This window comes from Melospiza melodia, chromosome 6 (assembly GCF_035770615.1).
Source record: "Melospiza melodia melodia isolate bMelMel2 chromosome 6, bMelMel2.pri, whole genome shotgun sequence".
Taxonomy (NCBI): Eukaryota; Metazoa; Chordata; class Aves; order Passeriformes; family Passerellidae; genus Melospiza; species Melospiza melodia.
Genome location: NC_086199.1, coordinates 20,485,306 through 20,512,601, shown reverse-complemented (window position 1 = coordinate 20,512,601; position 27,296 = coordinate 20,485,306). Strand labels below are relative to the sequence as shown.

Here is a 27,296-nt window from a genome sequence, read left to right as displayed (position 1 = left end):
TACATTTATTTTCTTCCTAATTATTTTAGAGTTTGACGTTCAAGATCTAGATTTAAAAATAAATCACAAGTCATGTCTCAAGATACTGCTTTTAGATAGGAACTAAAAGGATGTCACTTGCTTGAAAGCAATTCTGTCAGATTAGATTAACTGATGAAAACAAAACCTTATTCACTGGCCACTTATCATCCAAGAACTCTGCATTTTACTTCTCGCATTTCCACATACAGAACTAACACCAAGATGTCACACAGAATCATAGAATCAACAGGGTTGGAAGGCACCTCTGGAAAGCATCCAGTCCAACCCCCCTGGCAGGCAGTGTCACCTGGAGCAGGTGACACAGGAACTAATCCAGGTGGGTTTTGAATGTCTCCAGACAGGGAGACTCCACAACCTCCCTGGGCAGCCTGTGCCACTGCTCTGCCACCCTCATTGTAAAGAAGTTCTGCCTCACATTGAGGTGGAGTTTCTTGGTTTGGCCCATTGCTCCTTTTCCTGTCGCTGGGCATCACAGAAAAGAGTCTGGCACCATCTTGACACCCATTTATATGGTGTTTACAATATGCAGGAATGACATCTCCTCTGAGTCTTCTCCAGACTAAACGTGCCCAGCTCTCAGTCTCTCCTAAGAAAGATACACCAATCCCTTGGCCATCTTTGTGCCCCTTTGCTGGACCTTCTCCAGTAGCTCTTTGTCCTTCTTGTACTGGGGAGCCCACAACTGGACATGGCACTCCAGACTGGCCTCACCAGGGCTGAGCAGAGGGGGAGGATCACCTCCCTCAACCCACAGGCCATTGTTCCAAGGCACCTCAGGATACCACTGGCCTTAATACCAAGTTGTTTAACCAATCTTTTCTCAACACCTCAACCTTAGGTTACCACAGGGTGAAACCCTTAAAAAAATATGCAAGTCTGGCCCCATGATTAAGCTGTGAATTTTTTTATAACATTGTGATGGTATGAAACAGAAAATCTGCACGGCAAACTGAACAAGTGAAATTATTTCTATGTGATAAAAACCAATGCAGAATCTTCAACATTATTATGGGTTAGTAATAAGCCTCATATATGAAACAAATGCACATGCAAGATAGTAAATGAAGTGGCAAACATTTTTAAATAACATCTTTAATTAAAGTTTTTGCAAAGGCAAAATATTAAACTTAAAATAGGTCTTAGTACATCAAAATACTAAGTTCTCTAATCGTATTCCAAGCATGGCCTTTGAAACATAATATCCTGTATATCACAGAGGAGCAACCTTGATCTGCAATTGTACAGAATGAATTTTACAAACATAATAAATATATTTACCCCCTTACACATAACAGTATATGTACAACAGCAGTTGACAATAGTAGCTCAGAACAGCAAAAAAGGATAGTCCCCCACTCCATAATCTATTGGTACCCTATGCACTCTGGAACATGTCTCATTGGATGACTGTACATATAGCTAACCCAAGGTAGTTTTTCCTGTTTCAAAAAGCTCCTTTTGTTCCACAACATCTAATCCACCAAATAATAATTAAAAAACACACTGCATGAACTGCCTGAAAAAAGTAGACGACATGGAAACCAATGTACTGGTTTTTACACATTTCCCAACCAATCACAGCAATGGGAAAACGAGACTTTAAATGCCAGACACCAATACAGAACAATATGCAAGTTTCTTCATCTTGTATAGTCACTCATCTCCAAGTCTCAGAAGAACTCTATACTATCAGATAGTGGTGCATGGGTGGTGTGGGATGGCACACAGTAAATCCCACAGTGCTGTGTAAGGCAGCCCAGTATCAATCCAGTGTGCGATGCCCTAAAACCACTGTTCATTTCCTGGACATCTTATTGCATTCTATCAGGAAGCTTTTGCTTTGGGGGAAATTCTGGGGGGGTTTATTGTTTTGAAAGGAGCTTTTACAAATTGAACAGATTAAATCAATATAAACTTCAGTTAACAAGGTCTCTTAACTCCTTCACTGAAATTAAGAAATTTTACTCTGGTAGTGTTATCTGGTAACATAATTACTACTAACTGTCAAGAGGTGAAATTACTTTCCAGACTCAATGAAGTTTACTTTAACACTCCTAATTGTGCAGCAAAAAGATAAGAAAATATTTATTTTAAAAAAATCAGTTACATGACACAACACGTTTTTTGCTCTCTTCTAGAAAATGTGCTTCAGAATCACATATCAATCCTGGAAATAAACTCGGACCACAACTGTCACTTTAAATAGCGTTGAGGAAACTGAACGATGTTTAAAAGCAAGTTATGAGTACAATGCAGGAACAAGGATGATGAAATCTCAAAGAAATCTTGTTGCTAACAAGCAATTGAGGGGGAATAAAAACATTTTATTTAAATAGTCCAATAAAGTTCCTTATGTGACTAAATTCTCTATTATCTCCTTAAAAGAAAACATTTCATTTTGTTTTCCACTTAGATGGTTTTAAATGATTGCACACACTAAAACCTAACAGAATTAGCACAAAAAAGTTCCTTTTCTGATTGAAGCACTGCAGGAAATTTACTCTCTCAGGAATCATTGTCATACTGGCAAAACAAGTATTCTGCAAACTGAAAAGGCACAAGACTCAATTTTGCCCAGTTGCTCTACAAGTTTCCATCAGCCATCATGGTTATAATTCTGAAGTTATCTTCCCCATTTTTTTCCATCATAAAAAAGGTGCTCCATTATCTGTGCAAATTTTAACATAAGCCCTCTTGAAACCATTAATTGTTTCCATAATACTGAACTATTTAAATTGGAAAAAAAAAAGCGCTATTTCTAAGGGGGAAAATTCACTTATGAACATGGGAATCCCTTGCCCTCTGAAAGGAATGGTTTCTTTTGAACCTAATGAAATGGTCTGTTCAGTTATATAATTAAAACCATGATTAAAAATTCAAGTATAATAATAAAATTAAGCAAACTACATTCTTACAGCAAGCTGCTACAATAAAATGAAATTAAAACATGCTTTTTGACTTAAAAAAAGAACACTTGATGTAGCAATAAGAGCACAGTTTGGTATGTGCATGGTTTGACTGGCTTTCCCAAAACTTCACAGATATTTGTATTTGAAGACAAAACCTATCTGAAAAGCATACCATACAATTAGCTTGCAAGAGGCTGTGCAAGTTCAGAAAGCTTCTAACATCCTTCAGAACAGTCTAAGCTTAATTACTTTTAAAGTTCAGCTACCCTTTAAAATAGAGAGGCTATGCAGCTTCTAGTATATGTATGTGGGTGAGAAATATCACTAAGTTGTATGAAAACAAGGTGTTGTATAAGTAAACTGGCTTCCAAGAGTATAAAAAGGAATCTATAGCTAAAGGGATGTTTTTATCCTTTTATTGGTTTGGTTGTGCAGCATTATGGGAATTTTTCTGAAGTCTACTACTTAAGACTTATTGGTAACAGACATGGAAAAGGTGACGGAAGGAATTAGTTGGTATATTATTGATTTCCTTGCAGTTGTACATAGAAGTGTCAACAGCAGTAAAAAAATAAAATATCTGCGTTGTTCAGAAGAAAGCAAACACCAATCAGTTTGAGATACCTTGAAAGCCCCCAGGTAAAAATGCAGTCTAAATGATGATTCCATTACTGAAGAATCAATTACAAGAATCATCAATTAACTTTTCATAAAGCTTATGAATGTAGATGGCTTTCAAACAACCATATGGCTGTAGACATAGCCCACAGGCAGTTTCAGTCATTATCAATGAGAGAGCAGATGAACAAAATCACAGCAATAAAATCTTCTTTACAATTTGTTGTGATTTTTCTACATACTACTGAGACTACAAATGCACTTGGAGGCAAATGAATCAGAGAATGAAAATTAAAGCAGTTGTTACATCCTGCTGAAATACACTTGTGACTTTGTTAAATAATGTTTACAATATCTCATTCTCAAGCCAAAAAAAAAGTCAGAAATCATGCCTGCTTCTCATGGTCTTAGCGAATTCAGTAAAAATTATCTTTGTTGTGTCCTTTTTTCATCAACTTTTCAAGCACCCAACAAAATGCAAAATTTTTTTGAAATGGTGAGCCACATGAACATTCCTTCCTCAACAGTTTCTGAAGTATAATGCCCATTCCCTCCCCTCATTCAGAAGTAACTGCATTTCCAAAAGCAGGGTTTGCAAGCATGGCCCTATGCAGGAAGAAAAGCTCTTCAACTTCTGAAAAGAGAAAGGGAAGGAGGGGGGAATAACTTTGTTGCTTTTCACAAACTGAACACAAAAAAACCCCAAACAAACAAACAATAAAAAAGGCAAGTGAAAAAGTGACTACACAAGGTTTAGTGCATCTGACTGCTCAATTTGCTGTAACCAAGACAGTCTAAAGATACTCTAACAAAATTTGTGTTCTTAAAAGCTGTGCAGCTCTCTTCATGAAATTATATGCCATCTGGAAACTTTAGAGAGATTAACTGCTGCAGGTAATTTCTGGCTGTACTTTTTAGTAAAGCAGATCTTTGATTAAGAGTTGCAGCCATGATGTTAGAATTTTTATGTGATTTTCTGTATTAAAAATTTAGTCATTCCTGTGGGTCTGTTGAATTATTTATGGGTGTCTGGACTACAAACATAGTAAGCAGGTAAAGGAATGCATCTATTATGGCATTACCTAGATATTGGATTCAAAAGGTCTCCAAACCCTTTAAAAAATGTTTTTGTTAAAAAAATCAAGGGAAACTTTTTAAATTCAGTGATGCTGAACCACCACAAAACAACAAGAATATAATTAACAAGTTAAACAATCAGACTTTTGTGGGGGATGAGGTGCTTCAAATTTGAAAAATGCAGCCCTAGATAAAACCTATCACATGAAATTAAAATAATTTTGAAACATAAATCATTTTACCATTTTTTAACTGCTAGGAACAACAACCTGTTTATGGGGAATGGCATTGAAAACAACAAATAGATATAATAATTAATGAGCATATCAGAATTAAAAATATTTTCCTTATACAAGTTATTTAAAATTTAACACCTTAATTCTTACCCTTCTGTACAAAGCTTGCACGCAGTTTAAGTAAGATTCTGACCATCCTCACTACCAAAAGGAAGTGTTCAAAGCAAAGATTTGTACACACAATAAGCATTTTCAGATTAATAATCTATCAAAGGGAATAGTTCCTTCAATCAGTGGAAGAAGTATTTTAAAATCTTAAATCAAGGGCAGGGGGGACAAAGCCTTACATGCTAAATACCAGCTGTAGGTACCTGTATGTAGAATTGATAATTAAGGTATTCCTAACACACAAAACCAGCTCCCAGACAATGCTATAGCTGCTACAGTCCATGGCTTGCTCATCTGAAGTAGTGTCTTTGTTGCCACATTTTACCTTTGTTCCAATACTTTTGTTTATTTCTGATGTGCAGATACACATTTTGATTGGAGTATATATCCAAGTCTCAACTTTTCCTGCTTTTGTTTTGTTTTTTCCTTTTACAGGGAGTTCTTTTGTTTTGTCTTTTAAAACTTCACCATTCTGCGTCCCCAATGGCTTTGGAAAATACATAATCTCTTCCATTAAGATTCATGATGCCATCTTTGAGATGAAATTTCCATTTGTTTTTACTTCTGTGAATCTAAGAACAAGGCAAAAACATTAACCTATTACTCTGCATCAGAAATAGGTAATAATGCATAAGTAAATTATAATGGTAAGAAAAATAAAAATAACTATTAGACATACATTACTGAATTATTAAAAATACTGAGTGCCACATCCAGTCTTTCCTTAAACTCCCCCAGGGGCAACAACTCCACCACCTCCCTGGGCAACCCATTCCAATGTTTAAACAACCCTTTCTGTGAAGACATTCCTCCTGATGTCCAGCCTACATGTTTAATTTAAAACTAAAGAAAACTGAACAAAATTCAGCCTAAAGGTTAAATTTGGCAAAATTAAAAAAAAACCCAAACCAACAACCCCCCCCACCACATACTTTAAGCACAGAGCAAATATTTGCTATCTATCAAAAACTGCATCTGAAAGACCAAAAGACCACCAGATGACCAGATACTCAAAGAAAGCAAAGACTTTTCAGAAAGCTGAAATACTGTCCAAAAGGAAAGGTTATCATAAACTTCTGCAGACAGAACAAAGATGTAATTCTAGACCAAAGATGGTTCTAGAAGAAGTTAAAATTTTATGTAAGCCATAAAAACAATTTATGTAAGCCTGCTGCAATTTTTCCAGTTTTATCAAGCATGGGAAGTCTCACCATGTACCATTAATGCTGTAGAAACAGCAACGTGGCACCAAACAGCTATGACCATATCACTCTACTCATTATTTCTAGTACTGCTTGATCTGTTCTCACTTTAAGCTGAAAAAGAGACAGTCAGTGGCAAAAGTTAGTCAGCAAGTAAATGAACAAGGAAAGTCTGGCCTATATACACTACTTGCCCTACTGAATGGCATTCCACAAAAATCCCTCATCTGAAGCATTTGAGCTGCCATGAGGTTAGAAGGAAGGTCCTCAGATGAATAACTGAATAAAGATGAGAAAACACAGGTAAGATCACAGTTTCTACAGCAAAAGAGAGTTCATTCAGCTAAGGTTTGTGCTGGTTGGAGTCCACACAGTTTAAGAGCTTACTAAGGATCTGAAAAATGACAAAATGTACTGATGTTACAACCAGTTACTGAAGAGCTGCAGAACAATGTCACTGCCCTAACTCATTGTGTAAGAAAACAATGGTGGCATTCAAGGCACATGAAGACAGTAACAATGGGGAAAAAAATCAATTTTAATTTACACAGACAATAAAAGTCGTGGGTTTGAACTAACAATTTCAAGTCAAGAATGAGAATCCAATGCTCTAAGACTTTCTCATGAGAATATCAGCTCTGTGTCCAGTGGGGCCAAAAACATACACAAACTAATGCAGAACATTGCCACACCAGAAAATAAATGGAAGTGTTACCTGTGTTTCTCCCTAAACCTTATCTACCCTTACAAGTAAGATACAGAAAAATTAAACAGATTTGCTGAATGAAAGTAAGAGCAATCAAATATTTGAACAGCAATCAAACATTTGAATCAGGTACAAATAAAGTGCAGCTCTGATTTCAAAGACATGACTGAGGAGGGTTATGATCATCTGCAGTATCATAAACAGCACCAAGAAAGCAAAAAAGAAAAGACTCTTTAGAACTAGAAGGTATCATATCAAACTGGTGAGTTTAAAAACGAGATGATCCTCCACATAATACATTTCTAAAACTTCTTGTTGCAAGGCAAAATTTTCAAGGGTTCAAAAATAATCAACTTGGTTTCTAACAAGTAGAGGAAAAAATTCTCTGTTGGCCATTTGAAAAGAAGGCACTTTCTGTTCCTCAAGAGACAGTTCACAGAGGGATGTTTGTAAAAAGCTCTACATGAGCATTACTACATGTCTGTTCTTGTCTCATAGTTCCAGAAGCACCCACCATCAGCTGATGCAGGGCACTGGGCAGGAGGGAACTGCTCAGATCTAAGCTGATCCTATACATTTTAGAGACAAACTGAATAATGATTTCTTGAAAAGAGATGAAGTCCTTTCAGAGTACGTGGCACTGGAAGCTAACAAGGGACACTGCTCCCTACCAAGTTCCTAACTTCTAAGAGGTGAGGATTTCAGAGTAGTTCCTGTTGCTCAGTTTCAGCAGCTCCCATTAAGCTTTTCTACCTGCTGTTCTGAGGTCCCTCATTATTCCTTACAAATTGCCTCAAAACAGTTTTGGATTACAGTCTAGAGAAGACAGATGGCTGGGATGCAGGTCTTAAATTCTGTGTTGAATCTGATGGCAAGTCTAAGTAGAGTCTTGGCATAACTGAAGACTTGCTAACCCAGTCATTCTTTGCAGCACAGGAGCTTACAGATTTTTTAACCCCTGCTTTAAAAAGGATCCCTATTTGTTGTAGCCCAATTAATCAAGTACAGCAGAAGGAAAAGGAAAAAAAATCCACATCAAATAATCTGTGTACTACCTCAGCCAAAAGATTCTGATATCATCTAGACACATTTAAAAAGTTTCCAGCACAGATGAATCCAGGGAAAATCTGATCCCCTGTAATGACTAAATTCTTGCAAGAGAGTTCAGCAGAATTTAAAGCAAAACAAGCACAAGCATTCCACACTGCCATTTGATATAGCACAATGCATAGCACAGAAAGAGTATTCTCTGGTAACCATCCCATCATCCAGAAGAGATACTTTTAGTGATCAAGGAACAGTTTTCCACAAGTCTAAATCCTGAGGACTACTTTTTCTGTTTATAGCCACAATAAATGTACAAACTTAACAGTTCACCTCTCCTGGTCCCAGAAGACTGCCCTTTTATTAAAGGGCATAAAAAGACACTACAAAGAAAAATAAAATGCAGCCAATTTTTTCTAAGTTTTACCTATTACCAAGTTTAGTACAAACATGGTACACAAACGTGTTTTAAAAACAATAGGTAATTCTTACATTTCCACTCACATTATAGTCTGTACTTAATAGTTAACAAGATACTACTTAAAAATTTTAATTTGATACTAAGAACAGAGACAGTAAAACTCTTTGATTGTTTTCTATACAGATTTACCTTATCATACTGGCACACAACAACATTTTCTGTATCAAAGAGTTCTTGTCCTTCCTCATCACTCACGTCATCTTCACTGTTCAGAGGCTCCTGAAAGAAACACATGCAAAAAGTTGTGATGGCTGGCAAGATTAGAGCTGTTACTTCAATTATTAGCATGAGGCTACAGTGTTGTCTATGAACTGCAGGACCCAAAATGCAATATTAGACTTTCCAACAGAGTGCTGATGCCTCCTACCCTCCCCCCTGAGAAGATACCCTTATGAATTTTAGTCTGGAACTTCAATGTGCAGGCCAGATTCTAAGCACTGCAGCCTTTTAACACACATCTACTCCATTCTTGCTCCTTCATTGTAAATGTTCATGCAAAAGTATGAGATTTTCATTTTTGTAAAGCATCAAGTGGTAAGAACCACGGGCGGAAGTCCAAATCCAAGCCAACTCAAAGACAAAATTAAGAATACTATGCCTGTTCCTGTCTCCTTATTTTATTAAATTAAGGTAAGATGTGTTTCTAGAAGATGCTTCATAACAAAATTTGAGTTATCAAACTTGCTCCTGTGTAACAAAAAGTAATGGAATAGCCAATGAGATACAGGTAGACCACACCTGTTGGTCCCATCACTGAACCAAATGCTGCTCTCCTTTTTGTCTATCTTAGCACTCTGCTTTTGTACACACTTGGTCCCAAGCAGAGTTGACCGTTCCTGTTTGCTCATGAAGGTTATATGACTTCATAACTGACCTCTCTATAAAATCAAAAATATTCCTATTGAAGTGTTTAAATGGTGCTGGTCACAGCTAATTTTTGCTGTGTCCCCCACACCCTCCCCGGCTGCACTGCTTTGCTAATATACACAATTTCCACAACTCAATAGGGTTAAAAGTTATATTTTCAAAATTACTGAAGTAACTGTATTATTTGATATAGACAGTTTTCCTGAAAATACCAACAAAAAACCCCATAATATTACGTTTACCTCTTCAACTTGGCCATCTTCACCCCCATCTTTTTCTTTCTCTTCCTCTTCATCATCATCGTACTCTTCTTCCTCATCATCCTCTTCTTCAGACGATGTGTCCCCTGTTCCATCAACTTGGAGAACAAGTGGTGCTTGTGGTTGTGCCTGTTGCTGCTGTGGCTGCTGCTGACCAGCTGCAGGAATCTGTGCTTGAGCTGGTGTAGGGGCAGCCACTGTTGTAGGTATAACTTGAGTTTTATTTCCTGTAAACAGGATCTGCTGAGGCTGAATAATCACTCCTGTCTGCTGGGAAAGCCCTCCAGGGAGAGGAGCCAAAACCTGATGGAATATCACTGTAAGTACTGTGGCTGCTAACATGACAGAGCACCACATCACAGACTCAAAGGAAACAATTAGAGCATATCAATCTGACTTGAACTAATTACAGAAGAGTTACAAATATTCCAGTTATATCAGGCACATAATTTCAATTTTAATCCCATACATTCTTGCACTACTTGTTGTTAAATTTTCTGCATTCTGCATTACTAAATTTAAGAAAAAAATTTAAAAGTCTGTCCATTCTAAAACATGAGCACTACCACCACACCTGAGTTCCAAACACAGCACTGGAATGTTTTAATTCAAGCAAAAGATTATTTTAAGAAATGTTCTTTATAAAAAAATTCAACTCTTCACAAATTGTTAGTCATTCTTAAACTGTTCAACTGTGCCAACGTGACTTTGTGCTAAGGCAGTTTCAACACACAGCTGACCTTGTCAATGAACAATAATCTTCCTAAAACATTGTATTTACTACTGAAATAACCAAGGAGTGTCAGTTTTAGGTATTTTATTCTGTGTGTGAGGTGACTCAGAATCATTTAAATTAATTTAAAAGTACGTAGACTACGATTATGCACGAATATAACTCATCAGGGATGCACACAAGGAATTTTAAACTGCAGCCAATCAACATCTGGCAAGAATAAAAGTGACATTAAAAACAACATTTCAAGATTGTTCTTTATAGAAAAAAAAAGGCCCCACAAAAAAAACAACCAAAAAATCCATGTCACACTTGACACAACCTTCTCTTTTTTTTAAATTGTACTGTTTCTGAGTTTGTGTTCTAGTTCAACTTGTTCACAAAAATATAGTAATTAGTAATTACTATAATGTTTTTTTCTTCCAAGTGTACCTATTAAAAAAAATCTCCTTTACCTGCTGAATAACAGGTGCTTGTACTCCACCAGGCTGCATTTGGGGTATAACCTGCTGCTGTAGAACCACTGGCTGCTGTGGTTGAATAATATACTGAGCTCCATTTGCAGTTCTAACTACTTGGAGGATCTGGCCTGTAGTAAAATAAGTATCAAATTAATCAAATGTACAAGTTCACTTTTTAAATTGTGTTAGTTTAGAAGCTCGTTTCCTGGATGAATACCAATGGCAATTAAAAGAGAGAAATGCTAAAACAATTCATCAGTGAAAAGACAGTATGCAATTCCAGCTGGGCCAGAAACAAAGAATAGGGTTGTTTACCACCTAAATATCATCATTTGTTTTTTACATTTCTTATCAGAAAGGTAAAGTAAGAAGCGAGAAGAAATTAGATAATCCTGAACTTTATACATTTCCCTCAGATGGATCTCCTGCTCTCCCTTCACAGCAAACTGCAAAGTCCTATTTACCGAAACAGTTAAATGTACCTGAAAGAAGGGACTTCCCCAGCCCTAGTCTAAGAAATTGCTATAAATGCTCAAAATTGAATTATTACTACAAAAGTAACAAATGTAGGCTGCAGATTATTTTGTGCCATAACAAACATAGATGCACTTCCTTAAAACTGGGAAAAATTTGATTCTTAGACCAGCTGCACGTTTAAACTTACTCCACCTATATACCATTAAACATTATAGTGTTTAAAACAGGAGGGTAAAGTCCCAGGTGATCCTGGTGAGCATAGGTGAATTATTCCAGCAAAAGCAGCAACTAGATCTAGAACATGAGATTTCTTAGGCCTTTCTTTACTTCCTGTGCAGTACAGAGCTATAATCAGGTTCACAAAATCAACATAACATGAAAGGACATGAAATATCAGATGTGCTGTTCATCAAAGTAACATTTAATTATATTCTAAATGCTTGGCATAACAATATTTAGAAACTATAAATATGAAATAAAGCTAGCATTGCTAGCTAAGTTAGAAATTCCACTTTGCATGCTTAGCAGGCATGAAAAACCTTAAGACATTACTCTTCTGAAGTCACAGAAGCAGTGATCCTACTTCATAGTAGCTCAGTACCTGAGCTTGGATCATGCATCACAAAGTTCAGAAATACACAAAGGGGAAAGACAGCAACATCAATCCCTGTGCATCTAGAATTTCTCTAAGTGGGAAAAACCTAGACAGATTCTAACCTATAACACCATTAGGGCAGGACCACAAGATTCCTAAGAAAGTCAGTGAGCAAAAAGCGCAGGAATCAAGTAAAGAGACTGCACTACCTTGTTAGGGTGGATGGCCAGATCCTGCTTTTTAGCAGTAAATAACAGGAAGTAAGGCACAGAATGCTTCCCTCTTAAAACTATAGCTTGTTCTCAATATTAAGACAGTTACCTGAATTTGTAAGTATCTGCTGAACTGGAGTAACACCAGCGGGGAGAGCCAACGTAGCTGCAGTGGCTGCAGCACTCTGAAATACAGGAAAGGCGTTTTAACCACCAACGTAATATCGACAGTGTTTCATCCCACAACATGCTGCCTGAACATACTGAACTTTTTATTGCCATTTACAGTGTTTGCACACAAGTTCCTGCAGCTATTAAAATGAAGACATTTCAACTACACATTATACTACATATAAAAATTATTTTATTTTCCTTCTCTAATAGTAAGAAGACTGAAGCAGAATCACTAAATATCACACCCTAACGCAACTTGGTTTCTTGCTTTATCTGCAAGCTCAGCAGATAAACCTCTGCCTTTCTCTGCTGATCTACTAAAACAGCACAACACTGCATTGCTCATGTGGCAAGTTCAGTTACACTCTTTCAAAGCAGCTAAGGCTATGGGCCTACAAATCTGAAGGAACATAAGGTACTGACTGAAGCAACAACTGTGCTGGCCTGCCTTGTTTTCACAAGGCACAGTAATCAGGTTTGCACTCTTCTTCAAGTCTCACATCACACAGCTCCTCTGAGTGAACCTACACATACTGTGTACTGACTGTTCACAGAAAGACTGACTTTTTTTCTCTCAAGACAGCTGGTTCAAAGATAAAGTGGAACTATCAATGAGTACTGATTTCAACCTGCAAGGAAACAGAGTTTCAACACAGTTAGGGGAGCTCCAAACACAAAAATCTGTATTAAGTCCTTAACTTGCAGAGGATGATGGACTTCTCTAGAGGCCTCTCCATTTCAAGGGTCCCACTTCAGCTGCCATGGAAAAAGCTACCTTCCCCTACTATAAGGGAACCATGACCAATTATTCTTTGTTACTGAAAGGATTTAAACTTCATTACTGGGTAAAATGCACATTTCCTGTTTAGAAGTAACAGGATCTTCCCATACTGTCAATATAACAGCTACATCTCCCAAGATTAGAAATCATCACACAAAACTAAAATATGCTTTATGCATCCTCACATCCCAGACAAACACAGATGAATGAACTCTCATTACTCTCTGCCTTCCAAAATATTCAAAGTCTGTCAGATCCACTCTTTCATATCAACTCAAATGTTTCTAATGAACAATATTTCAAAATTGATTGTAACTCTTTGCTGAACAGTAGTTCTCTGTGGTAGACAAAGCATCAACATTTTGACAGCAGTAGAGTTTAAAAAGCTTGGCATAGTCGTTTTTTCTATACCCTGAGATAACTGACACAGGATAAAAACACATTTAATTGTTGGATTTGTAAAGTTAAAAATCCCTCTGAAATGGTTATCAAATGTAAGAAAAAGGTGAAATGTTTATGTGCTCTTAGCTTGTAGGCAAATCATGCTATTCAAGTAACAAAGTTCAGGCTCTTTTCTGTAACAAGATCAGCAGAAAACAGAAAAGTTAGAGAAGGCTGTTCCGCTTCAAAACTTGTTGCATCATGAAACTTTGCTTCATGGGCTTCTGCCATAGAAGTGGTACGAATGTAATGAATTCTGGTCATAATACACATAATTAAACTTATACTAGGGGTTATCTTCAAAGCTTTGCAAACAACTTATTTCTCTTTAAATTAAGCCAGGGTCATTTCTCTTTAAATTAAGCAAGATAAGATAAGCAATATTAACCTCTAGAGATACAGAGCGTAAGAAAACTGTGCATGATGAGAGTCAGTTCTATACACTGTTACATGATTAGTGAATGGAATTAATGTGACCAGCAAAGATCTATGTGAAATGCTAAATCATTTCTCATTTAACATAAACTAATGTTTCAGCACATTTAATGCTTTTTTCTGCATCTAGTAAATACATTATGTTTGCATCAGTTACTAGTGGTCTATTGGTATATGAGTATATTAGTATATACCAATATATCAATATTGGTATATATCATCATGGAGATTCATACCAGCAGTATTCCAATTTCTGATTTTAAAAAGTTTTGGTTAAATATATTCAAGCAGTGGATCAAAGTAAGCCCTAGATTTGTCAGCAGAAGTCATACATCTCTGCTCCTAGACTGTAAGTGCAGCAGCAGAACTCAGAAAGGTGGCAGACAGGTTTGCCAGTGAGCCCTAAATTACTTTTAAGCATCTGATGACTAATAGAAATTTGTATTTACTGTTTAATCAAAACAATTTACATAACGACAGTGTAAGCCTGTATAAACTTCTTCTCTTACCATGCCTGATGCATTCATATGTGGTATCAGCTTGGAATCTGGCACAATAACCTGCTGTTGAGGTGCTAGAAACAAAAAAAAACAGAGTTTAACGAAAAATACAAAATCTGCCCAAATAACTTCCAAGCCAGAGCAACTTAGAAATACTATCACCTAAATGTCAGCTGAGCTTCACCACAAAACCAAATACTAAGCAGTCTCTGGTCTTAGTAAGTTTTACTTTCAAGACAATATTCAACAGCAGCTCAGAGGGGTGTTATGACTACTTTGCCTTTACAGTACAGATCTTACTTCAAGGGCTTCAGCTACCTATTCTGTATCTAGGTAAAAGCAAGATTAAAAATGTATTTCTGAAATTAGAGGTATTACTGAGATGTTGATAAAATTTACGATGTTCAATACCAGAGTTCTACAAAAACAAAAAGCTAACTCTTAAAACAGACTTAAGCAAGAATTATTCCAAGATGAAAAGTAGCAGGATGCTGCAGTTAGCCTGAGCTATGCACAGTCAGCATAGTTTTAAGCTCATCATCTTCACTGTCTTCTGAATGCAGCAGAAGCAGCTGAAATGTGATAAACCACCTCTCCCACACAACAAAGCAGCCTTGGTGCACTAAAGGAAAGGCTAGCTAAACTATACCAACAACCTGTTGATCATCTGGAAGCGCATATGGCCAAGTTTATGGAACAAGCAGCTTGCCACTGCTATTATCAGTGACAGTAAACTTCAAAATGACACCAATTTGAATTAATTTGTCATTGACAAACTGTTCTCTACCCAATCCTTTAAACAAATGACACTTAAGACTATTAGGAATAAGAGTTTCTAGGAAAGATTCTAGGGTAGGAAGCCTCAAAACCTGTATAGAGATCTGAGGGCATGTTCAATTTTCAGGGAAATGAAGGAGGGAAAAAGATTAAGGAAATCTCATGAACCTGTGGCAGGACCACAGAAAGGACAGCAGGAATCACCATATTGATCATCCTGATCCCTGCCTGGGACTGCACCAGGTCATGTGAAGAGCTACTATACCATCTCCACCATGGAACAGGGAAGTCAAGTAATTCAGAAAGCTGCATCTCTGTCATGGAAGTGCTTTGATAACCTCATTTCATTTAGTCTCCGTGCTGTCATTTAGTTGTAAGCCGCAACAGTGGGCAGCAGTAAATCAGGCTGCAGCTGCCCCGGGAGCACAGGGAACCCCTCCCTCCATGTTCCCGCGCAGGCAACGCGGGCCAGCGGAGCCGCGGCCGCTCCGCCCGGGGGCCGCCAGAGGGCGCCGTGAGCGGCCGCCCCCGCGGGGACCCCGAGCCTCTGAGGCAGCCGTGTTCATTGAGAGGCCTTCATCTCAAAATTAATTTTATCCCAACGCACAAAACTATTTATGTCTAGCCAAAATAAAAAGTACTATAAGAAGAAAACAAGTAACCAACACCCATGTTTCCCTCCCTGTGAGAAAAGTGCCACAAACCAACCACAAAAAACCAACCAAAACGACATCATGGAAAAACTGATCACATCAGTTCTATGCTGTGTTGAATACGTGGTGGTTGGGTTTTGGGGGTAGACAGTGAAGGATATCAAATCGTATCTATCTTTCGTGCCTATGACAACATAGGTTTTCTGATCCATGAAATCTGACAAGAAGACTGAAGTCTGCGACTACCACAGATAAGTATTTTATGTTACAAATTTAATACACTGAAAACTCAATCAAGCCTTTCATAGGTGGCAGATATGCTTACTCAGCATACATGCAGTAAAATCCAGTAGTATTTATTTCAGTTTTCTGCTGAAATTATAACAGCTGAAAAAATTTTTCATTAAATTATTAATGAACACATAAGATAGTTACTACAAGAAACAATACTGTTACGCCTAGCTAAAATACACCCTGTGCATCCACATGTACACAATGTGCAATTTTTTAAGACCAAAAAAAATCTACATATACTCAGATTATTATAGAAGTATTTTTCATGTCCTAGCATTGGGTGATGCCAACCAGTAATGGTTTTTTGAAATAATTTCCTCCCAATGACATTACCACCTCATGACTAAACTCTCAATTGCTTATATTGGCTTGAACTTAGAGCTGCTAATGGAGTTTTGAAAGTTGTGCATTCTGAAAGCATGTTATGTTACAGATGACCAAGAGAAGAATCCAGCTTTTTCAAAATCTTCTAAAGATTATGACTTAAATACCAAAACACATTTCCCCCAGCTTTCCTGACCCATTGAATAGAGGCCAAGTAGAAAGACAGAAAGTTAACCACCAGAGAAGCATCCAGCCCTAGATTTAGAACATGCTAAGGAGCTGGACTAACTTCAGAGTGTTTAGAGATGAAGTCTGACCTTGCTGAGATGCTGGAATAAGGACTTGCTGTGGCTGAGACTGCTGCTGCACAGTCTGCTGCGGCTGAGGTGTGTGATGGTGGTGGTGATGATGCTGCTGTTGCTGCTGCTGCTGTTGCTGCTGTTGCACCTGCAATAAAAGCTGCTGCTCTTCTGAATGGAAGCCATCTACAGCCTTAGACTGCATTAGCTTGTTCTCCCACAGCTAGTTTGGAAAAGGAAACAAAAATATCTGTGTATAACTTTTACTCTATAGGATTTGTAACAATATAATGACTGACAGTACTCCAAAACTGAGTTTCACTGTTTATTTTGTGCAAAAAACCCAGAAAACCTTCAGGCAGATACAGACAAAAGATAACTTCACAGAGTTAAGAAAAGGAATTAAATATCTCTCTCCAGTCCAAGATTAAACTTTAACATTCTTTCTTTCTTCCAAGTGTGAAAGATTCACAACAACCCTAACAGAAGCATGAATTGAGATAAACTGGTAACTTTAAGTAAGACTTTAAGCTTTCCATTTTCCTATATTCCTTCTTTTTACCTCTTTAATCACAAAAATAATTATTTATTACAGCTTTCCTCAAGCCATTTCTCCTTGGAACTCCTCAATAACATTTCCTAAAAGACTACTGCCTCCTACAACAGAAGCTACCAGCATACCTAAGATAATGCCTCTCTACCATCATTTATACAGTTTCTACCACAATATCAATATCAATTCAGTTTCTCCAGCTCTACAGTTCTTTATGTCAGCTGACATGTCATCAAAGGACAGACGCAGATGCAAAAAAGCAGCTCTTGTAAAAAGAGCAACAAAGAGTATTCTGTAATACATTAGAGTCTAGAAGACTACAGGCACTCAGGATTCATGATTTCAAAATCTGCTTAGGGTTCCTCTTCAATACTTCATTTTCCTTCTTGTCTCTTTCCTCATTAATTTTTTCTGACATCACTTGCAGAACACATCTGAGACACAAATACCACAGCACTTTTTCATAGCTCTCACTGTGTTTCCACCAAGACAGGTCATGGTCTCATGGGAAACATCTTCACCTGTTTCTGTCTAGACAAATTCAAAATTTGTTTCCCACTCCATCCATTTTTTAGTACTTCAAAAATATTGTGAATGTGGGATACCATGCTCATGAAGAACATGATACAAAAAGTCATCTACTTTCCCAGTTTCCTTTCTTTTTGCTGTTTTGTTTTGCCATTTTTTCCTTTCACCTATAAAGGGCTTTTTTTTTACTCCTGAAGAATTTGAAGAAAGCTACAGGAGACCCACTAAAATTCAGGTTAACATCCTGCCTTTATTATGGACCTTTGATTCAAACCCACTCCATGTAAAACAATTCTGAATCAGAGCTTCAGGCAAGCATGATGCATACAGTGTGATTTATTACACACCAACCCCTCAAATGACAATACCTTTGAAACTACAAACCATACATGCAAAAATCTGACCATGTATCTAACAATGCATCTCTTCTTCAGAAAGACAAAAACATCAAGAAAACATCAAACAGGGCAGGCATTTTATTTTTCCTGCAGAGAAACAAAGAACTATGTGTCTCTAAAACAAACATATTTTTCCCTTTTTTAAAAATGCAATGTTTTGGGGATCAAAGTAACACTGCATTCAGATGACTGCTGTCAGATTAGGGAAAATAACAGGGTGAGCAGATCTACCTATACAACAGTGCAATTCAAATTACATGGGGATACAGATATGCAGATTGCAGTGTTTAATTAACTAAATATTAGTACTTATACTGTGAACAACAGTAGCCAGATTTGGAAACTAACTGCTGTATTGGTCTATTAACAAAAACTTTAAGTTCAACTTACTGTTTTGAGTTCCATGAGAACTTGTTCATCCACTCCTTCATCCAGAAAAACTTCTCTGACATCATTAATGACATCTTCAATTACAGACCTGTACAATTTAGGCTTTAAAAAAAACAGCAACTAGTCAGCACTGTTTTGAAAAGAATCTGTCACTTTAATATTAAGATAAGATTTCCCCCCACAAAAAACTGCATTTCAGAATACACCACGTTTCCAAGTGACTGAAATATCCAGGAAGGTATAAATCAGGAAGAGCAGTTCAAACAAGGTGAAATGGGAAGGGACTGCTCACGATATTCTGTGACAACTACAGCACAAGAGTTATCAAGCCATGAAGAATATAATTTAAAAGAAACAAGGAGATTGTTTTCCATTCAGTTAATTTGTTTTCTGCTTGAAAATGTAGATGCCAAACACGCAAAAATGCTGAGATGAGTGTAAAATGCATTAAAGAACATTTGAAGTTTGAAAGTAAATTAAAGACAGGAAAAGAAACTTGTTAGTACTTGCACCAAGGATGGCTTAGAATGATCTTGAGCGGAAAACCACTGAAGGCTCAAAAAATGGGAAGGATTCCTGTGAACATCCTGCTCTTCCTTACACACTTGTTTTCAGAAACTCCTTAAGATACTAGGTTAGACAGACTTCTGTTTTCAATCACTACTCATGCTTTTACATTCTGCACTTTTCATGGGGAAATACTAAAAATATGCTGTTATTATTATACTGCTTTCACACCTAAACTATGAAAAAAAGTAAACTGTCAGTTCATTTTAGGTTGCCAAAAGAAGTTCTGGAGCCTCCATTCCTGCAGACACTCAAAAGCCATCTGGACATCATCCTGGGCTCTAGCTGGCCCTGCTCGTGCAAGGGGGTTGCAAAAAGACCTCTAGAGGTCCCTTCCAACATCAACCATTTTGTGACTTTTAAAATGAAAGTACAATTTAAAACAGAGAATGCAAACATTTAACATTATCAATTAAAACACAACACTTAATTCATAAAACCACATGGGAACTGCACTATGCACATGCTGTACCTTTTAAATAGTACAGCTGAGACCTTTCATTGTATGTATGAACCCCAATGGGATTTTGGCTAGGCTTAAATATCTGTGCTATCTAACTGCAAGGCAGCCCTATAAGCTGTAAATTATGGTTGATAATCTTGCAGCCTGCAAACCACATATACTTCACTGCCCAAGGTTGCTGCTTGGCCTGTGAGCAGACCAATTTTAAACTGAGAAAGAAAGTAGCCACAACTTTCTCTAAACCATCATTCTCCTCAGCCTCAGTGCCCAGCTCCCTTAAGCAATAAATCCTGACTGATGCCACACACATCAGATATGTTGTATATATGGAAAACAACTATCCTGTACCAGTGCAGTGGGTTTGTACTCCAGGAAGGCTCAGCCTCCAATGCACACAGAGGAAATCTGCACCAAACACAAGCAGATAGTCCAGAGGTGCAAGAACTACACAAATGTACTTAAAGGCCCTGAAGCATTTATTTTATACACAGACATTTTCTTCATGTATTCCAGAAGTGCTGAATTTGTTGCAGACATGCTAAAAATTGTATTTCACATGTTATGGAATTGTTATACCTAAATTATGGAATAATGTAGGTAGACTAGTAGCCCATGATTTACTAATCCAGGGAAAATTTGAGTGGTGTCAACAAGCACAAAAAAGAAACTGAGTATCTTTACTTTTAGATGTAGAAGGGCGAAAAGGGAAAATAAAACTTGAGAAAATGCATAAAGATTACAAGGGAATAAAAGAACATATCTGGAACTTGGATATAAGCAGTCTGATGGCTGCCTAGTGCATTATGCCCTTACTGCTTAAAAAAGCTCTGCACTGGGGCATGCTCAAGTTATTTTTTTTTTGTTACAATCCCTGCCCCAGCCCCTTCTCCCAAAAAGTACAAAAATAAACCAAAAAAGTCTCAACAAAACCCAACATACCACTCCATGTTATTAATCACATTGTAGCTTTAAAACATGCTGCTGCAAATCAAGTAGCTGAAATGTTATCATTCATCCTTTTATTACTGGCTTTCAAAAAAAAAAAAACCTACTAAAAATTTCTGGCTTCAAGTAACAGAGGAATTTACCATCCTTGACAACTACATTTACAGCAGCTATGTCCACAACTTAATTTCTTCAAAAAAACCAATATATACCATAGTGCATACTCTCTTATCCAGGTTTGAAATACTTCATTAACTGAGTTTATAAACACTGAAAGAGTCTTTCAAAGCCAGACTTCTTTTGAGTGCTCATATTTTAAATCTGTGTAATAACTCAGAAATACCAAGTACCATTAACAGGATTATGTTTCCATTTAATTCATAACGTGCAAAAAGACATTCTACTTAATAACATTAAGTTCTATTATTTCTATAATTAAACAAATTGCATAAAGCTTATACAATTCAACTAGCACAGAAATACTACTTAGCCTATTCCATATATTGTTCCTTATTACATTAAAAGCATCTGTTCCTTAATGCCAAACCACATTCTGCAAATAAATAAGCTTAACCTCAAACATGTGAGTTACTTTATTTAAGTCAAGAGAACTACCTGTATGCCTAAAATTACAATCAAAATTCCTGCAGGATGGAGGGTGCATTTTCTCCTTTAATCCTCATCTCCCTAAATTACCTATTAGGTCTACTTTTCTAATAAAATAGATTTTACACAAACAGGCCCTAGTAATTTCCACCAGTAACTACTTCCTCTTATCTCCAGTCAGGTATTTTTGTAAGGTTTAGTCACAGAGCCTTCTGAGTCTATAAAGCCCTAGAAGAAAGAGACCAACATTCAGGTACAACAAACTGACTCCACAGCCCAACAGTCTGCATGGGAATTTCCTTTTATCCCTAGGGAAGTAAGCGAAAAAAACAAAATTCAAGCAGTTATTGGTGTCTAGTGTCCAGCATTAGCTTAGCAAGAGCTCAGAAAGGCAGGTTAAGAGCACAGATGTTCACTCTGCCATTGCTGACACAGGATCCCTCTGCACTGCTTCCACCAGCCCAAGCAAGCAGCTAAGTGCCCTGAAGGGGACAGTCCTGCAGGGCTGGAGTGAGCTGAGTGACATGTGGGGTACCCAGCCCAGCAGCAGCCTGTACATACACCTGTCCTTCTGCAGGAGCCTCACAGTGCACTGGATCTCAAAATGGCTCAGAATTTTCACACTGGTTCTAATCACACAGTAATAGACAAGATACACTCATGGCTCTGTGATTAGGAGGAAGAAAAGAGAAAACAAAACATGTGCATGCTTATAATGAAACAGTGTCTGTCTGATTTTACCTGTACACATTTATATAATACTGAGAAATACCCTGTTCACTTAAAATTCTCTTTTGTACACTCCTACTGAACATCCAGCCAAGGTGGAACATCTCCCATACTGGGGGCAGCAATGCCTTCAAGAGACATTCACAGTGGAATTCTGCAGAGAATCACAGAATGCTCTTTTCCTACCTCAAAAGAGGCATATCCAGTAAAACTACAAAACAGTCTTAAGTTCCAGACTTTAAAAGAAAGCACACTGTACTGTTTTTAACATACACCAAGTGTTAAGTTTAAGCAATATTTATATGATGCTGAAGCTGTTTATATAAGCCATCTAAGAGTCTGAGGTTGAATGACAAAACTATTTGCATACACTGCTTACTCAAAAAATAAACATGGCAATACAATTACTGAGTAAGTCTAAAGATGGCATAGTAGGTGTGCTTTCCAGTAAGTTTCTGCATTCAGTCAGAGAAAGCAATGTGAACAAATGGAAACTTTAAATATTGCTATTAAAATAATTGTGCTTTCATCTGGTTTATATTAAAGTGCCTCCCTCATAAAGAGTACATTGCTGTAAATGTCAAGCTCTTTTAAGAGCAAAATACTCAAATCACTCTTCAATAAACACTACTCCGAGCACTTACTACAGATTAAAGACAACAATTAAAATTCCTGATTTATTAGATACAACCACAAACACATAGAAGAAATCTGGAATCTTACTATTTCCCCCTCCAGAACATAAGGGAATGATTATATTTTACTTTCTCTGTGCATCTTGAAAAGAAAACTCTTGAGTATGGTGACACTGCTACATGCAACTCCAAATCCGGGAGCAACCAGCAAGCTATTTTAAGAAATACCACATGCCTTTGGGGGCTTACACTTCCTACATTCCTTCCGCTTCAAGGCTACAAAAACTGCAATCCTCTGTAATTATTATCACAACACTTGGGATTTCAGCAATGTGGATTTCCAACAACCAAGATGTGATGGAGACACAGACCACAGCATGCTCTGTACATTTGGCAATGGCTCATTCCTGTTGCTTCTGCAGCTCTCTCTGAAACATGCTAATCTTTCTCCCAGCTGTGCAGTTGCCGCTGTAAGCTGGCCAAAGGCAGCCAGCAGAGAACACTGTAAAGGTAACTACTTCTAGTCAAAATTACACCAAAGATGTGCATAAAAAAAGTAACATATATAATCTACATTGTAAGCATTAAGATTTGAGTTTTTATGTTGTTCTGGACTTTTACAAATGTATTACCTTTATCACCCATAAAATCTTATACTATATATAGCTGTTAACATCTATTATTTGTCCTTTATTACAGAGAACAGATTCCTAGCAATTCAGATTTGATCAGATGCTGATGTGATGCCATTGACACATTAGGCTCCTAGTCCAGCTCCCAAAGTCACATGGTTGAAGCACTTCAAAACGTTCCTACTCATCTTTGGCAACCCTTGGCTAAGTAATGTATTTCCTGCTACTGAATGAGCTCCAACTTGATAAAATTGTACAATTTTACTACTTAACTGAAAAGTAACCTAAAGCATACCTATCTGAAGCAGGCTCATTTTAAGCTTGGCTTTTACTATTCCAAACATTGACACCTTTCAAAAGAACTTCCAGTACAGAATTACAGCGAAAGAAAAGAAGTCTTAATAAATTGTTGAGTCAAAAATATTTACAAGTCCTCTGGAGATTACTCAACATACGTATTTTTTTTGCAATTCAGTACTACCTCAGTCAAGAAAGAGAAGAAAAACCTCTAATTTAGTACACAGAAATAAAACCTTATCTTACAATAAAACCACAAATTGGTAAGTTCATAAACAGAAGGACAACTAAGATTCAAATCACACACATTCAATATGCATCCTCCTGAGTAACTGCCCTCCGTGTAACAGCTGACTACTTTCCTAGTTTTCTGATACAAAAGCTGACAAAATATCAAATCAAAGATGTTTCCTTGCAATTGCATAAACCTAACTCACAAGCATGTCTCTATGCTTTCAGATTAGGAAAAGAAAACTAAGACACTTTGCGTTTTCTATTGTATATTTGATAGTATACCAAACACTGTAATGAAACTAAGTAGTGAATATGCCAAAACCACTGCTTCTGCCTGGAATGCAATAAAATATTTGTACGCTTTAGGCATCAGAAACACACATAAATTATTGAGCAGCATCTGCAGCCCATGACCCACGAATAAAACTTGAATATTAACTTCACTTTTGGGGAGACAGCTGTAGTCAGACCTTGGCAATGCGCCATAAAATAAATACCACAACTCTCCTTGATACACTGGCTAAGAACCGTTTAAACACTGCTTTCCCCACGCAGCAGAAAAGCTACTTTGAAGACTTTACAGGAGCACAGGAACGTGTTGCGAGCTGTACGCCAAGGACAAAAAACCCCAAACCCTGAGCAAACAAAAAATCCCACAGCAAAACCCAAAACCAACCAAGCAAAACAAATAAAAAAAATTTAAAAAAAAAGGTAAAAAGGGCAGAACAAATTCAAACACACGAGCAGATGAAAACTGTCTTTGTGCAATGCATAGAAGCAGAAGAAAGCCCATTTGCACGGGCTAGGAGACAGCCTCGGAGCCGCAGAGCACCGCCGCTCCGCAGCCCGGCGGGGAGAGCGAGCGGTGGGCAAGGCCGGCCGGGATGCAGGACCAGCCGCCCGTCTGCCTCCCAGCCTCCGCCGCATGCACCTCCCAGCCCGCGCTCCGCGGCTCGCTCCCTATTTAAAGGCTGATGTGGTGTTTAAATGGAGAGGCGGTGACGTGGGGCTGGAAAGCACCTTCCCATCCGAGCAGAGTCTATATTAGAGAGCGGCAATAGCGCTATATAAACAGGGCAGCCACAGGGAGGAGGAACACAAGGAGCAGGGAGGCAGAAAGGCAGGGGGAAGCCATGATGGATCTGAGAGCCACAAACAAGGGGGCCGAGCCCGCCGCCGGGACGCCGGGTTTGTCTCCTCCAGCGCTTCGGGGCGGGGGTCGCGGCCGGGGGCGCGCCGGGGAGCGGAGCGGCTGCCGGGGGGGCTCGGTGGCAGCGCAGGTCTGTGTGACTGCTTGTTGCAAACCTCTGTGAGTACAAGTGCAGCAGCGAGCCACCCGCCAAGGTGCAGAAAGCACGAGAAGGGAACGGGGGAGAGGTTTGGGGATTTTTTCTTTTTTTTTTTTTCTTTTTTTTTTTTTTCTTTCGTTCTCTGTTTTTAAAATAAATACTGCCTCGCTCGCCAGAGTTGAAGGCTTTCACTCGGCTTAGCCGATCCGGCCGGAGTGGGATAAGTGCTTTTCAACCATCGTCTCCTTCTTACAAAGCAACATAAAATGGCTCCAGCGGAGCCCAGGCGGGCTTCCCCGACACCGCAAAACCGAAACCTGGCTCGGGCGCCCCTTCCCCTCGTCTCGGGGCGGGCGTTAGCGCCCGCGCTCCTCCAGCTCTCGCCCCTTCCCCGGGCGCCTCCCGCGGGCGGCAGCGGCGGCGCCCCCCGCCCGACGGCCCTTCCTTCCCTTCCCCGCCGGACCCCCGGCCTCCCCGCGGGGCCGCCCCCGGGCCGCCGCCCCGCGCCCCCACCGCTCCGCTCCCGCCGCCTCTCTCCCCGCCGCCGGGCGCCACAAGTTGGCTGCCGCCGCGGGGGCGAGGCTGCCCCGCGCCCCCCGCCGCCCCTGCCCGCCGGGGGGCCGGGACCGCCCGAGGCGGGCGGCGGGAGGGAAGGGAGTGCGGGGGAGGGGGCGGCGGGCCCCGCCGGCCACCTCCGCCCGCGCTGCCCCCGGGGCCCCCCTCGCCCCCCGACCCGGTCCTTACCACGGGGTTTGTGTTAGTCGAGCTCGCCATGTCCCGAGCCCCCCGGGACGCCCCCAACCGCGGGGGGGAGTCGCCCCTAAAACAATAAACCTGCCCGGCTGCGTCCCCCCAGCGCCCGCGCGTTCCGCCCCGGCTGACGGGCGGCCCCGCGGCCTGTGCCGGGCTCGCTCGCGGCCCCGGGGCTGCAGCCGCCGCGCTGCCGCCTCGCCCCTTTATATAGCGCGAGTCGAGCGCTGCGCGAGCGGCCGGCGAGCGGGGGACGCGGGCGGGGGGGCGCGAGGCACCGCGAGAGCTGCCGCGAGACCGCGCCGGGACCGGAGGCGTCACGTGGGGCGCCCCGCCCCCGCCGCCATGACATCTACCGAGGCGGAAGTGGCTGCGCGAAGTGGGGCGCTCGGGCCCTATCGAGGCGGAAGTGGCTTCGCCTCTCTCCGGAGCGCCGTCCCCGCCCGGCGGGTGATGTCACGGGGCGCGCGCGGCAGGCGGCGGTGGGGCGTTCCGTGGTCGCGCGCGGGACGGGAAAACGGAATCGTTTGGTTTGGAAAAGATCTGTGAGACCATAGAGTCCCGTCAATGGCGGAGCACCACCCTGTCAGCTAGACCAGGGCACTGAGTGTCATCTCCTAAAACCTCCACGGATAATGATTCCACCACGTCTCTAGGCGGCCCATTCCAATTCTAATCACCTTTTATGCGAAGAAATTCACCCTGATGGCCAACCTCAACCTCCCCTGTCCTCCTGCCCTGTCACTGGTTGCCTGTCAGAAGAGGCCAGTCCCCACTTGGCTGCAGCCTTCTTTCAGGTGGTGGTAGAGAGCGAAAACCTGAACCTCCTTTTCTCCAGGCTCAACACCCCCAGCTCCCTCGGCTGCTCCTCATCAGACTCCTGCTCCAGACCCTTCCCCAGCTTTGCTCCCCTTCTCTGGACACGGTCCAGCCCCTCAATGTCGTCCCTGAAGTGAGAGGCCCAGAACTGAGCACAGAATTCAAGGTGCAGCCTTGCCAGTGCCAAGCAGAGGGAGAAGATAAACACCCTGGTCCTGCTGGTCGCACTACTGCTGATACAGGCCAAGATGGCATCAGCCTTCTTGGCCACCTGGGCACATCCCGGCTCACGTTGTGCTGCTGCTGACCAGGGCTGGGCTGTGGTGGCCATGCCAGGGCAGAGTGCTGGGAGAAGGGCTGGCCGCCCTCACAGAGGAGGTGGCTCAGGCCCTGCTGTCCATGCTGAGGGTCACAACCATGGCAGGCGCTGCAAAAATGAACACCTCAGTCCCTGGGAGGTTGCTCCAAGGCAATTAAAAACCACAAGTAATCTACAAGGCAGAGATGGCTCTTCTGGGCCCACAAGGAAGAGGTTCTGAGCCCTGCTCAGCATTGTGAGTGCTGGTGCTGTCCCTCCAGGCCCATGTGCTGCTGTTGTAGGCAGTATGCCACCACCCGGGCTGGTAGCTGAGGCTGGAGGTGGCCGGGAAAAGGGACAGAGCACAACCTAAGAATTTACAGCTGTCCTTCCTCAG

The 27,296-nt window shown here is 40.2% G+C and overlaps 1 protein-coding gene across 1 annotated transcript; it reads right to left on the bottom strand.

Moving 5' to 3' along the window:
* Positions 1 to 1,104: 1,104 nt before the first annotated feature.
* Positions 1,105 to 25,933, bottom strand: GTF2A1 (general transcription factor IIA subunit 1). The gene is made up of 9 exons (XM_063160170.1): positions 25,777 to 25,933; positions 18,636 to 18,737; positions 16,785 to 16,989; positions 14,429 to 14,493; positions 12,198 to 12,273; positions 10,799 to 10,932; positions 9,593 to 9,913; positions 8,613 to 8,702; positions 1,105 to 5,622 (listed from the first exon to the last, which is right to left on the bottom strand). The coding sequence occupies exons 1-9, from the start codon at positions 25,804 to 25,806 to the stop codon at positions 5,515 to 5,517; spliced, it is 1,131 nt and encodes a 376-aa protein (XP_063016240.1). The 5' UTR covers positions 25,807 to 25,933; the 3' UTR covers positions 1,105 to 5,514.
* Between the last annotated feature and the right edge of the window lie 1,363 nt (positions 25,934 to 27,296).